This window comes from Rattus norvegicus, chromosome 1 (genome assembly GCF_036323735.1).
Source record: "Rattus norvegicus strain BN/NHsdMcwi chromosome 1, GRCr8, whole genome shotgun sequence".
NCBI lineage: Eukaryota > Metazoa > Chordata > Mammalia > Rodentia > Muridae > Rattus > Rattus norvegicus.
The window spans coordinates 262,543,691-262,557,448 of record NC_086019.1 but is presented as its reverse complement, the minus strand read 5'-3'; the positions used below and the strand labels follow the sequence as shown (position 1 = coordinate 262,557,448).

The following is a 13,758-nucleotide window of genomic DNA, read 5'->3' as shown; positions in this document are numbered from 1 at the left end:
CCCTACATTTGGAGAGATGCTCAGTAGTTAGGAGCACTCTTCCAGAGGACCCGAGTTTGACTCCTGGCTTCCACACAGCAGCTGACAGTTATCTGTAACTCTAGCTCAGGGGACGCGACGTCCTCTGGCCTCTGCAGATACCAGGTGTGCGTGTGACACCCAGGTATACTTACAGGCCACACAGAAGAACAGCAAGGCAGACTTCAGTCCTCGCCCAAAAGCAAGCCTGACTATCCCAAGCCACCACTCACAAGAACAAGCACTTTTTATTTTTTGACATTTTTTTAATTTTGTACTACATGTATATATATATATATATATAAAAACATCAACACTGCTTTTCTTCACATTCACATGGGTTTGGGGGTGACTTATTGCCTTTCCCCCCTTGGAAAAACAATCTACGAAGGACATAGTAGTACCACATTGCAAACGATGTAGACCCCAGAATCAGTAGTTTGAAAACGACTCCCCAGGGTAGGGAGGGAAACATTGTCACAATGGATGACAAAAAAAGCACACAGGACACTAAACTGAAAAAGTATGTCAGTCACCACCACTGACCCAGAACGCAGGCAGTTCCTGCTACCCCCTCAAAGGGGTGGTTTTTGGTCTAGGGTCTGACAACTTTCTGAATGACACCAGAGGTGCTTTAGGGAGAGATACAATGGGACAGGTTCAAGTATTTGTAAAAACCATGCCAAAGTCCAAGGTCACCAAGGAGCCCTCGGTGAGCAAGAAACTCCAATGAGTCAGGAGCTTCTCCTTACACCAACAGCTTCCATGGGATCCTAGACAGAACCTCAGAAACACTGGGTTCAGACGGGCAGGTCCTTTTGTCTTGACAAATCCAGCGGGGTTAACTTTTCTGACTGAGCGGTGACCAGCTCTCTTCCCTGAAGTGACAGAGGACAGAGACAGACAAAGTTGGCCGAAATTCAAATTAACAGTGAAACTTGTGCTTCCTCCCAGACGGGCGGACTCCTCCCCTCCTGGTCCAGCACAGCTTGCTCCTACTTTGCTGCGACTGTGTATTGCCTTACACTTGAAATGAGAAGCCGGGACTTCTGAGGTGCAAGGATGAGGCGGTCCTGAGTGGGCGGGGCTTCTGGAAGTACAGTAGTTAGCACGCCGCTGTGCTAGGGGGGCATGGCTTGGCCTTCCTACAATCGCGAGAAACCATCCTCCGGGTTAGCCTGAAGTGCATCTGCAAGCCTGCTGACCCCTCACCATCTCACCGGGGCAGCGGGACAGAGAGAGGTCTTCAGTATTGCACGGGTATGAAATGTCCACAAGTTTAAAAAATCCAAAGGTCACAGTTGCTCTTGGGGATGCGCTGGTAGCCCACCGGTCTCAGCAGGATGTGGCTGTGGCCACGGGGCTCCTGTGGAGCTCTGCGACGGTGGCGTGGGTGGGCACCGGTGCCAGCACTGAGGTAGGGAATGTGCAGTAGGCACCCTGCATATCAGGGCTCAGTGTCTGTAAGTGGCCTATAAAGGTGGAGCTGGCTGCCTCCCCTTGGCAGGAGGGAGGTTGGGGGGTGGGTGTGGAGGGCAGGATCTCAGACTCATACTGCAGGAGCTGTCCCATGAAGCCAAAGTTGGGAGAGACCACGCTCCTCCTCTGCTTGATATACTCGAAGGCCTCCTTCAGGCGGAACTGCTTGGTCTTCATGAGGTAAGCCATGCAGATGGTGGGCGACCGGGAGACCCCGGCTTCACAGTGAACCAGGACCTTGCCTCCCTCTTCCCTGACACAGTCTGTAATGAAGCAGAGAGGAAGTCAGTGTAGAGTCTGAGGCAGGGCACACAGAGCACAACCTGTGCAAACTGGCCGTCCTTCACTGTGCCAGTGTAAGGGCCCTGGTCCTCAGCTGCACAGGGGTACATCCCATGGTCTGTAAAACCAGTATCTGCGCCATAGATGGGGGGACCATAGGCTCAGGGCAAGCTTGGGCTCGTAACAAGACACTGCAGCAGTGCTTTTGAATCCCAGTGACACATGTCCCAACAGAGTGTATTTATAATCCTCGGAGCTGTTTCCGAGGACACCTGCACAGATCCTTTCACTGCATGTGCCAGCCCTGGAAACATCCTCCCTGGGGACAGCCACCTTACCCTGTGTTCCAGGATCGGGTTCAAAGGCATTGGGAAAATCCTCGAAACCACAGGCGGGTTTCATTATTGGGCACGTGTGTAATTTTTCTGAGAGTGTCCTAGGCTCAAAGACCAACCTGGAAAAACAACTTAGTCTCTCCAGTTCTCGTCTAATGGTGATGACACAGGCCCCATCCCGGAAGAAGTCTTCTGCATTCCCTGGGCACCCTGTCTTGCTTGGCCAGGGCAGGATGTTTGGTGAGGTTTCAGGGTTCTCACCACCAAACATATAACAAGCAGTGCCCGGCCACTAATTATAGTTCTGCTTAAGTGACGCTTACTAGATGGAGAATATTAATGGCTTTTGCAAACTCCATCTTGCTCAACAGTGGGAGTCATTGCTCAAGTCACCATCAGTTAGCATTCTTTCGATCACTATGACAAAGAGTGTGTGTGTGTGTGTGTGTGTGTGTGTGTGTGTGTGTGTGTGTGAGAGAGAGAGAGAGAGAGAGAGAGAGAGAGAGAGAAGGGTCCCCTGCTACTGTCCTACCCTTCCAAGTAAAACTGCTAAAAATAGGAAAGGTTAAAGGTGAGTTTGTATCAAGTCAAAACCATACAAAAAGCCTCCCCAATCCCCTCTGTAGAGAGGGAGGAAATAATTCCTCACAGGAAGTTAGATGTACCCGTAAGTGCTACTGCTTAAGACCATAGTACTAAAAACAAACAGACAGACAAGAGGGAAATGCCCTCTTACCACGTGGGTGGGGACCCGAGAGCTTAACAAGTTCAAAAAGTTTGAAAATGGATATAGATCTGAAAGATTAAATATCTAAGGGGTCAGGGAGGAGCCTCTAAGATTTCCAATCTGAGCAACAAAACCCCAGAGCAAGCCCGTGGGAGCTCCTGGAGGCAGCCCCTCAATCCAGAAGGAATAATAAACCCCAACAAGGACTGTGAGCTCAGAGGAGAGCCCAGTCCCTGGTAGTATGGGGTTGAGGTAATTACAGAATCTTGTCTCCTCCTCCACCTCCTCCTCTACTGGCTGTGAGCACGTAGTGGGTCACTGTCTCCTTCAAGAACAGAAGAAAGGAATCTTAAGGCATTGCTTCTGGACCTTTCTAAACCTTAGGCCCCTGCCACCCTCAGTCTCCAGCTTCCTTAGAAGGGACCAGTGCTAATCTGAGTACAAGGCCACTGGGGAGGCTCCTCCTTCCATTGGCAGGGCATGTGTCTGGGTTTAAAACACATACTGGGCGCTTATGAAACACTGGGTCTGTGTGACTGTGTCCACAAACAGACGCAACACACAGGATGCAGAGGGAGGTTTCTCAGAACTGGACGGGCGCAGGTTGCATGACTTCATTCAGTAGCCATCCAGGTAATTAAATAACAGACTGAGGAGGGCAGAGCCCTCCCCAGGGCATGAAGGAAAGTCAAGAGTTCCCACCTACAACCCAGCATCTCGGCTGCTTCTGAGCCCAGAGACTCAGCTGACAGGGAGAGCCTCGGCCTGTGCCTCTGGTGAGTTTGTCAACACTTCTTATGACATCGTGTGTGTGGTGAGCGCAGGCCCTTCCTTCCACGTGGCTGAATGGGGCCCTTTAATTGCTACCTGTGCTAAGTAATTACCCTTGTGCCTCACACCTGCCTTTAACCAGCTCTAGGAAAATGATGTCTCAATCCTAGCAAGTACGCGTGTTGGGAGAGAAGGAGGTGAGGCCATACAGCTGAGGAGTGTTATCTCCACATCTGAGGCAGAGATCAAGCTAGCCACAACGGGGGAAGGAGATCTGGTGTGTGAGAGCAAAGACGGCAACACTAGGTAGCACTGGCAGCCCACGCTCTGTCCAACTAGAGGCCAAGGCCTCAGGCTTGTACAATGGAGCAGATGACAACTGCCTCATAGGAACAGAGGAGTCATGCAAAAGGCGCCAGATTTTCCCTGTACCAGCCACTGGGCTTGACTCAGGGCCGTCTTTAATCCATAGTTAGCTGGAAATACAAAACCAACCACCTCCAGAGCCGCTTTCCAGAACCATGCAAAGCTGCTGGGCCCTCGAGGACTGGTGCATAAGGAATGTTCCCTCCATCCTTCCGCCTGCTTTAAAAATAGCCTAGCCTACGTAGAAGGAGGCTCCAACTCTACAGGCTGCATATACAAGACATTCCTTAAGCCAGGCACGGGGGCAGACTCCCGGTTCCCCTGCTTGGGAGGTGGCAGAAGATTGGGGGCTCAAAGTCATTCTTGATCCTAGAGCAAATTTGAGGCTACCTAGGGCTACAGAAGTTGCTGCCCACCAAAAAACAGACTCGTTCCTTTCCAAGAAAAGAAGGTAACCAAACCAAGATACCGAAAGGTAAAAATATATATTCTACTCCAAGGAGGCTCCCAAAACGATGGAGGGGGGGACTGAACCTACCAATAAAATCTATTGCTTCTTGAAAGTGGGAGCTAATGTCGGCGGTGTGGCTGTCCTCCACAGGGATCCACTTGTAGTGTAGGTGGGTGGTGCAGGCCTCAGAGGTCCGGCGGGAAACATTCAGCAGGGCTGTGATGTGCAGGTTGGCGAGGAACTCGCACTTGGATGCATGGTAGGCACTTCCAAGGTAGAGGAAGGGAAGGATTTCAACTGGGCCACCCTGGTGCAGGGACAAAGGACAACCAGGAAATATCGGGTTAGTTTGCTCACTTGGAAGAAGAAAAACAACAACCCTGACCTATTTGTGTCTTAAGATGGGAGGTTCCCTTTCTGGTTTCCAGGTAGAGAGAGTTCAGGGCCGGGGCAATCCAGCCAAGAGTGTGGGTGGTGCCTCCATCCTGGCAAACTCTCCACTCTCGTGACTCAGTGACAGCAAAACTCACAGGGACCAGAGTTCCTTTCATCTTTTTTTTTTTTTTTTTGCACACACACAGAGGAGGTTAGAATTCCTAGCAGCCTTCTGATGCTAGCAGGGATGGGAAGAGGTGGGGACCGAAAGGGCCCTCGTTTAGGCTCATATTCCACAGAGAGAAAGAATCAGCGCAAGCCAATGCACCTGAGGGCAGCTTCCTAGGTAATCCATCGGTCAAACGGAGGGAAATGCTTGGACGGGATGGGGGTCCTCGATCACAGCCCTTTATATCATTACTCTTCCCCCCACAAAAAGAATGTTTCTCAGAACTGAAAATAACCACGACCTACTCAGAATTCAGACTCAGAGAAGCTGTTAGGTCACAGGCAGAGGGGCTTCCCCACACCCCCACCTTCACACGGAGTGTAGGAGTTAGGGCTGAGGTCATCACCCGCACCCAGGTGTCTGGAGCTGCAGATGCAGAGCCTAAGACCGTCTACCCCTGAGGTGAGACTGATTGGAGCACCCGGCTAGAGAGACTTGGTAATCTGCATATCTAAGTGTTCTAAGGTGCCAAGAGGAGGCCAGTGACTGTTAGAGCCCCCTATTTCCTGCCCCCTGAAAAAGAACGGAGTGGAAATTCTTAGCCAGACCAGTAGTAAGGGATAGGTAAGGGATCAAGTGAGGGGGCGGGGGGTCAGCAGCAGGCAGGTCGTAACCTATCTAGCACTCGAGGTGTTTGAGCAAAAGCAAATTTAACCACACACACAAAAGTAACAGAGAATTTATGCAAAGCTAATGATAACTTGCACGGGAACACGCACACAGACGCACACAGACGCGCACAGACGCGCACGTATGTTTTGAAATGGGTTCTCATGTACCTCAGACAGACCTCGCACTCTAAGCTGGGCTGAGTGCAGGATGCAGTCTGACAGTCCTGCTCCCATCTCCCAGATGCTGGGATTGAAGCGCGTACCTCCATGCCCAGTTCCCATGGTACTGGAGGCTGAACCCAGAGGTTCCGTGTGTGGTGGTCAAGCAGTCTACCAACTGAGTTACAGACGGACAACCAGCCTTCCCATGAACTCTACAGCTCCTAATCTTACAGCAGATATACAGGGTAGGTAAAAATGCCATTTTACAGTTACTTGAGGCTCAGATGGGATTGAACAAGGTACCCATGTCAGAGGCAGTGAGAGGGGGGAGCTGGGACTGAACCCCAACTCTGACTGCTCAGCAGGAATGGCAGGTCCTAGCTGAGTGACTGTCTGTACAGCTCAGGATGAGGAAACAAGGGCTGCCTCTGTTTTCCTCCTTCCTGAAACATGTGCTCGGTGTGGAGCCTGGCTGGCCCGGAACTCACTGTGTAGCTCAGGCTGTCTCTGAATTTACAGCTGGGATTATGGGTGTGTGCCAGGCTCACCTATCCAGTCTGTCAGCAAAAACAGGAAGAAAATACTTTTTTCTTGTCTTTCCACTTGCACCCTTCCCCTTTGCCACACACAGGGCAGCCTTTCGGAGGTTAGGAACCAACATCTGAGAGAGAAGAGTTCTCGGTGAGTTCCTAGCTTCTCAGCCAATAGGGGCTTGGGCAGCTTTGATGGCCCCTAAACAAAAAACTGGGAGCAATGTCTATGTCTCGGGGTGACGGGTAAGACATAAGAGATAACCAATGCACTGTTAGCGTGCATATTATCCAGCTGCTGCTATGTTCATTCAGGTGAAGAATGAATAAGTAAGTAGGATACAGCATCCCTCCTGGGGAAGAAGGACACAGGGCAGATACTGGAGTTCAGTAACCCCCACAGGTCTGGTCTTGGCCTGAGGGCAGACTCCTCCCTGGGCCTGCCTGGTCCAGTTCAACCTAGTCTAGCCCAAGCTCCCCACTGCTTAGAAACTGGAAAAATGGTTTCCTTCTTGGAAAAGAAGACAGAGACTCAAGTCCAAGACTCGGCTCTGCCTTTGATCAGCTACAGCCCCAGCAGACACCCACCACCATGGCCCCACGGCCACACCTTCAAAGAAGCAGACTGGACACTCCTTTGAGTGCCTGGAAAATGCTGATACACCAGCCTGGGACACCTTCCAACTTCCCCCTGCCGCTTGGCCCATCACACTTGTGAAATTCTATTTCTTTCCTTTTCTGAGTCTTCTGTTTAACTCGAGAGGAAGACACCGAAGACTGTCAGAAAACCCGGAGGATATGACAGCTTCGCCTGGGCCTCTCTCGATGTCCGGGGTTCCCCATGGTGAGGGCTGAAGGCATATCACAGCATCCCACCGTCAGTGGGCCAGAGGTCTACAGAGCTCTCACAACCTGCTACCACTCTTCCAGTTTCTGAGAAAGGGGCAAAACACAGCCCAAATTAAAAACAAACAAAACAACCAACCAAACAGGCCTCCAGCTTAGATGGATGCTGTGGCCGCAGGCTCATCCCTCAAGCTGGTTTTCCATGAAAGAAAACAAACAGAACCCATGACCCTAGCATTGGCCAGGGTAAGAAACTTCCAATGGCCAAGGATCCCATAGAAACAAGGCCACCTATTTAGAACTCTGTCCAGGGGCTGAGCTCTACCCATGGCAGGGGGCTGACGGTTTCAGCCACATCTAGAAGGCTCTTTAGTAGGTATGCTCTTAGTTTTGGGGGGGGAAAGTCTGAAAACCTCCTTCCAAGTCAGGTGTCTCAGCTAACGGGAAAGGAATCAGACAGACTTGAAGAACAGCCATAAGCCCAGGGCGGCCTTGAACCAGCAGCTGGAGTCTTTGTAAACTGGCCTTACACTGACAGTCATCCCACTAACTGATAACCAATAAGGGTCTGAGTCTGGTTTCTGCCAGGCCTGGGCGCTCACCAGCTTTCCCCCATCGTTCTGCAGGTGTCCATTCTCCTAACGGTCAGTGAGTTGTACAAAGTAGTCTATTGTAGAGTAAAAACCAAAAGACCTCATATGCTTACAGAGACATCCAGGCCTCTAGTATCTCCACTTCCTCTGGTACCAGAGAATCCTAGAGGAGACAGCCAGGTATGGTGGCCCAAGTCTACAACCCCAGCCTTCGGGAGGAGGATCTATGAAGCAAGCCTATCCCTAGCCCCCCACCCCTACACAAATAAAATTGAGAATGGGGCTGGAGGGATGGCAGCTAAGAGCAATTGTTCTTGCAGGGGACCTGGACCTGGGTTGGATTCCCGGTATCATGTGGTGACTCACAACCCTCTCTAACTCCGGATTCTAACCTCTGCAGGCAGGCACGAGATGCACGTACATACACACAGGCGAAATACTCATACACGTAAAATAATCTTAAAAAACCAAACACCAGGGGCTGGGGATTTAGCTCAGTGGTAGAGCGCTTACCTAGGAAGCGCAAGGCCCTGGGTTCGGTCCCCAGCTCCGAAAAAAAAGAACCAAAAAAAAAAAAAAACCAAACACCACAGGAAGCCTGAAAGTCAGCTCTCGATGTCTTCAGGGAAACCCAAAGCAGCATTTCCAAGTTTCCCCGAACCTCCCAAGCCAGCTAATAATAATAATGTTATCTCTTACTTCCCCTTTACTCCAGAAGCTACCCAGCATCCTGCGGCCCAGGGACTTTAGTTAGCTGTGTTGGGCTGCTGGAAGAATGCCGACTTACTCTCGGATGGGAGCCCCTGCAGGCAAGCTACAGCAGCACACTAAAGAACACTTAGCTTCCTTATCACACAGAGCCCGACCGAATGGGATGTGAGGAAGGAGCAGAGGCAGGCAGCAGTTGAGAAGCACATACCTGGTCATAAGCTGGTCTGTAGGCGACGCTGAGAATGGGCTTTCCGCACTGGCTGAGGAGGCCTCTCTCACCTTCGAGCTTCTCTTGTGAAATGGGCTTCGCATCCACACAGCACTCAGGATACTGTGAGTAGAAGGTCTCGTACCCACCTTCAGAAATAAAGGGACAAGCTAGACGTGAGCCAGGCAGAAGCACTGGGTTTTCAAGCTGTCAGAAGAACACCCCCACCCCCACCCCAGTACAAGAGAGCTAAAACAATGACCCTAAGGTAAGAATACGACTTCTAGTTATATAAGAAAACTGAGTCAGGGCAGGTGAGATGGCTCAGTGGGTAAAGCACAAAGCCTGTCGACCTGATTCCCCCTGAGAATCACATGAGGGAGGAGAGGTCAATGCTGCAGGTTACCTACGACACATGCACAGGCAGTAGGTAAACGCTGAGCAAAACCACTACTTTTAGAATAAAAATCAGACTTTTACACACACACCCCACCACATGCTTCTAAAAGTCTGTCGTTTGGGGCTAGAGAGACGGTTCAGTTGTTAAGAGCACGCACTTAACTGCTCTTGCAGAGGACCTGGCTAGGTTCAGTTCATAGCACCTACATGGTGGCATTTCACAACACTTGTAACTCAAGCTGGTGTGTGTGTGTGTGTGTGTGTGTGTGTGTGTGTGTGTGTGTGTTCAACACCTATTCTGACCCTCTTGGTTTCCCATACATACATGGTGCACATACCCCCCATAAATAAATAAACACATAAATACATAAATAAATAAGTTTTTAGAGGTCTCTCAAAGACAGGCAACGATTAACATCTTGTATCTATCAGAAGTGGCTTATCTGGCATCTGGTAAATATTAGCCATATCCTTTCAAAAAACAAAAAGCTATTTTTTCTCTTGTTTATGTAAAACAAAGGTGTGATTATGCAAAATTTCTTTGCTTTTCTAAGACTCCTAAACTGGCTTTCCCCCTAGCCTGTTTGCTCTAAGTAAAACTGCAGCTGTACCCTCTCCTGGTCATGAGGGAACGTGCCCTTTCTCACTTGAACGGTCCTGAAGTCACTGACAAGCTCCTCTCCAGCGCCAATGTAGTCGTAAATCAAGTTAACGCATTCTAAACCAAAGGGGAAATGCAGACATCTGGACATGTGAGGATGTCCGTGTTATATTTCAACTCCCCCAGAAGGCTCACTTGAGGGTTAAGGGGAGTCTCTAAAGCTGAGCATGGGAACACATGCCTATAATCTTAACAGTGGAGGAGGAGGAAGAGGAAGGGGAGGAAGGGGGAGGCAGAAGAGAAGGAGGAAGAGGAGGAAGAAAAAGAGGGAGAGGAAGAGGAAGAAAAGGAGGAGGGAGAGGAAGAAAAGGAGGAAGAGGAAGAGGAAGAAAAGGAGGGAGGGGAAGAGGAGGAAGAAAAGGAGGGAGAGGAAGAGGAAGAAAAGGAGGAAGAGGAAGAGGAGGGAGAGGAACAGGAGCTGTTGAAGACTGTTTCCAAACAAGAAAAAGAAAAACAAGGTAACAGAAATGTATCCACATTAGACTCAGGACCAGCAGGGAAAAGCCAATAACTCAAGAACCTTAGAAAGCCAAGGGCTTCTAGGTAGGCAGGGCATTCTTGCCTAGGAACCTTCTGTTCTGACAGACATCACCCTGAGGTACTTCAGAGAGCCTCCAGAAAACTTGCTTGTCTTTCGCTGGCCTCAAGGATTCGCTTGGTGTCATGCCACCAGTTAAGTACGAATCCCGAGACAACGTCCTTACTTTTTTTTTTTTTTTTTTTTGTTTTTCATTTCTGTCTTCTGGTACTAGACAGCCCAATAGTAGAGGGCTTACTCCTGCAGGCAGCAAATGGTTAATGGATTACATGAGGCCTCCAACTCCCTCCCCAGAGCTGCAGCCAGTTCCCAGGATGAGTCACCTTGTCATTCTGGCTTCCTCTCAGCTTCTGCCACCCCTGTCCCCATTTAGTTCTCCCCAAATCTCCCCTGTGGTCACTAGACAAACAGCTCCCTGGAGAAGTTTCTGGTCTCCCACAAATGGTCACATTCTCTGTCATGAAGACAGGGTGCCTGCTAGAAGGGATCAGGGAGTAGAGGTGAAGGTGTTAGTGGCTTAGTTTCCCCCATGCAGCCCCTTACAGAATGATGCTAATCTGCATATCCTTGAGGGCAGTGCTTTCTAGTGAATAAATCATAGGGTTAGGCCTGGGTCTAACAGTTTGGGTTCGAGGAAACAAAATAAAAGGTTTGTGGGTTTGAGAAAGATCAGCCCAAGCATTCCCAAACCTGAGGAAGAGAGGCCTTAGGGCTACCTCACCCCTAGGCTTTATTTAGACCATTTAGAGCTGGCGGGCAAGAGGGGCAGAAAGAGGTGTTGCTGACAACCTAAGATGAGACAGGCAGGGTATCTCAGATTAGCTGAAGGACAGACAGACAGGGTTTGCCTCTTCAGGCTGGGGTCAGGAGATTAGGTCTCTGTCTTCTGCCCACTCCCATCGGAGGTGTGGAGACAGAACATTCCTCTCTGCTGTCTCACTTGTGCCTCACTCGGATTGCAAGAGTGCTAGCAATTCCTAAGGCCGCCTCAACCTTCTTCAGAATGAGTCTACTTGCAGTCATCCCTGTGTTGCCAAAGGAACAGAGGCAGCACACCGGCACTTATATGTAAACAAGGGCCAGCCACCCAATTGGTCTTGAGCATCTCGTGTCAGTGGTCGAGGGAACTGCCACCAGGTCAAAGTGGAATGCACATCTGGAGTGCTCTGTTGAAGAGAAAGGGATCCTCCTTTGCAACAGTTTGGGCAGCAACATTTACCGAATACCAAATGCATATCACTTTTGATCTTTCAGCTTCCACGGTCTGAAAGGAGGACAAGACTGCACAATACCAGAGCACATGACAAGGACATACATCTACCCTCCCCTTAACCGCTTTTCACACGGCCAGGCTGGGAGCAACCTAGTGGTTATCACCAGACACTACCACATAGTGTGGATGTCTCCAAAATCCACTCGGGTGAAAAGGGGCAGGGTCTGGAAGGATATGGATTTAATTTGTTTTTGAATACTACCAGAGAAATTATCCAACAAGAAATCCCTGTTGCTGTTTCTGGAGAGGAACTAGGTTTTAGGGTGTGAAAAAGACACTATTTCCTTAAACACCCTCGGCCCTATTCAGATTGCCTTCTGGATACACACATTACTTCATTTTTAACCGTGAGAGAGACCTCTGCAGAGCTTAGAGAAGGCCACCCACCCTTCCACCTAGCTCAGCTGGGATTGCAGCAACATCCACCTGTTATCTCCCAATGGGATCAACAAGGGACAGTTAGCAAGAGGTGTTAATAGCTGGGAAGCTACCCACTGGCCTTCGAATCTTCCTGGCCTACAGTGTGAAAATTCCAACTTGCATGGCTTTGACACCGGGCTCAGCTCACTGCACCTGAATTCTGAACCATATCAGAGTTCTGGGGCCCTAACCGGCGTCAGCTTTCTCCTCTGCACCCAGGCCAGGGTTCCCATACTTTTGAGGTTAGAAGGCAGGAGTAGTCACAGGAAATGACCCAGAAATCAATGATGTGGGGTTTGAGAGTAATCACACACCCACAACCGGAAGCCAAAGTTATCTCCCCAGCAGGTGAAATAGTTGGGCCTGGAGGCGGCTCTTGAAGGCCTAAAATCAAAGGCCACAGAATCTCCTCGTATCTTACAGCCCCCGTGGCACCTCTCCTAACTAGGCTGGCCTGTTGGTAGTCTTGGTAGTCTCTCGGAGGCAGCCCCAGGGATAATCCCCTGCTGGGGAAGAGGGGGATGAAAGGAGAGGGAAAGCAGTCAGCTCCCAAATTAAGCTTGAGAACGGCCTAGATGGGGGAGGAGGAGGAGGCTGGAGGCTAACAATAAAAAGCAATAAAGGGAGAGGAAGGGGAGGGACTTGCCAGGGTCAAAAAGGCAAGAGGCCCACCAAGACACAGCCTAACGCACTCTAATTGTCTAGGCGGGAATAAAGGGGACGCCGCGGCGCCACTCTCCTGGGTGAGGGTCTCGACCTGTTTGATCACGCCAGATCTGTACAGAAAGGTTCCGACCCGCCCCCCACACTCCCGCGGTCTGCAAACGGCGCCAGAGACCAGCATGAGCTCTGGGCCCCCGGAACGGCTAGGGAGCATCGCCCGCAGCACCTTCTCAGCCCACCCAGACCAGAGGACAGAGAGGATGCCAGAGCTTTCGAGGAAAGGCGGGTGGGGAGAAGGAAGCCCTGGGAGCTGACGTTTGCAAAGACCTCCCAAGCGCACGTCAAACCCCGGGTGCACACTCCCGCAAGTGGTGACTTTCTCCGGTGCAGAGTTCCTAGGCAGGAAGGTAACCCTGGGGCCCCGGTGTCCCTGCACAGGGTGGCAAGGGGCAGCCTGCTCCCGAACAAGCTCACCTTTAAGGAAGTAGACCCGCGGGCCGGCGGGCAGACAGGCCAGCAGCGAGGTGAGGACGACGCGCGCGGCACTCTCCTCCCGCAGCTTCTGCCAGTGGCGGCTGCCCTGGTCCAGCACGACCACCGCCGCCACGCCGCCGCCGCCCTCCTGCAGCAGCCGAGCGCGGGCCGCCTCGTCGGGCAGCACGTAGCGCGCAGACACCGCGCCGCCCCGGGCCCGCCGCAGCACCACGGAGTTGAGGTTGACGTTGAGCGAGCCGCGCACGCTCGACGCGGCGAAGGCCAGGTAGGGCCGGCAATCGAGCACCACGCAGCGCGCCTCCGCCTCCTTGCGGAGCATCTTGCGCAGCCGGCGCCCGTCGAGCGACGTGACCTTCATGCCGGCCCGACGCTGCGCTCACCACAGCTGCCAGAGGACGGGCGGCCCAGGGCCGGCGGGCCACCTCGCGGGGGCTGTGGCCTGCAAACGGAGCCCGGCGCGAGGGGCCGCGCGACGCTCTCCACGCCCCGCTCGCTCAGCACCCGGCCCCGCCACTCGCTGCCCCGGAAAGCTGGGGATTCCGCCGGCAGCGCTGCGTTTTATGTGAATGAGTGCGCGTCCTGTGACGTGAGTGCCCATATAAGGCCAAATATGGG

At 51.6% G+C, this 13,758-nt stretch overlaps 1 protein-coding gene and 1 long non-coding RNA gene across 2 annotated transcripts; one reads left to right on the top strand and one right to left on the bottom strand.

Moving 5' to 3' along the window:
- Nucleotides 1–247: 247 nt before the first annotated feature.
- On the bottom strand, nt 248–13,675 carry Dusp5 (dual specificity phosphatase 5). The gene is made up of 4 exons (NM_133578.2): nt 13,123–13,675; nt 8,695–8,843; nt 4,517–4,736; nt 248–1,760 (listed from the first exon to the last, which is right to left on the bottom strand). Exons 1-4 carry the CDS (start codon nt 13,499–13,501, stop codon nt 1,354–1,356), a joined length of 1,155 nt encoding a protein of 384 aa, NP_598262.2. The 5' UTR covers nt 13,502–13,675; the 3' UTR covers nt 248–1,353.
- LOC134485251 (uncharacterized) lies at nt 1,753–8,360 on the top strand. The gene is made up of 2 exons (XR_010063300.1): nt 1,753–3,617; nt 5,886–8,360. It is a non-coding gene; the product is annotated as an uncharacterized LOC134485251 (long non-coding RNA).
- Nucleotides 13,676–13,758: the final 83 nt, after the last annotated feature.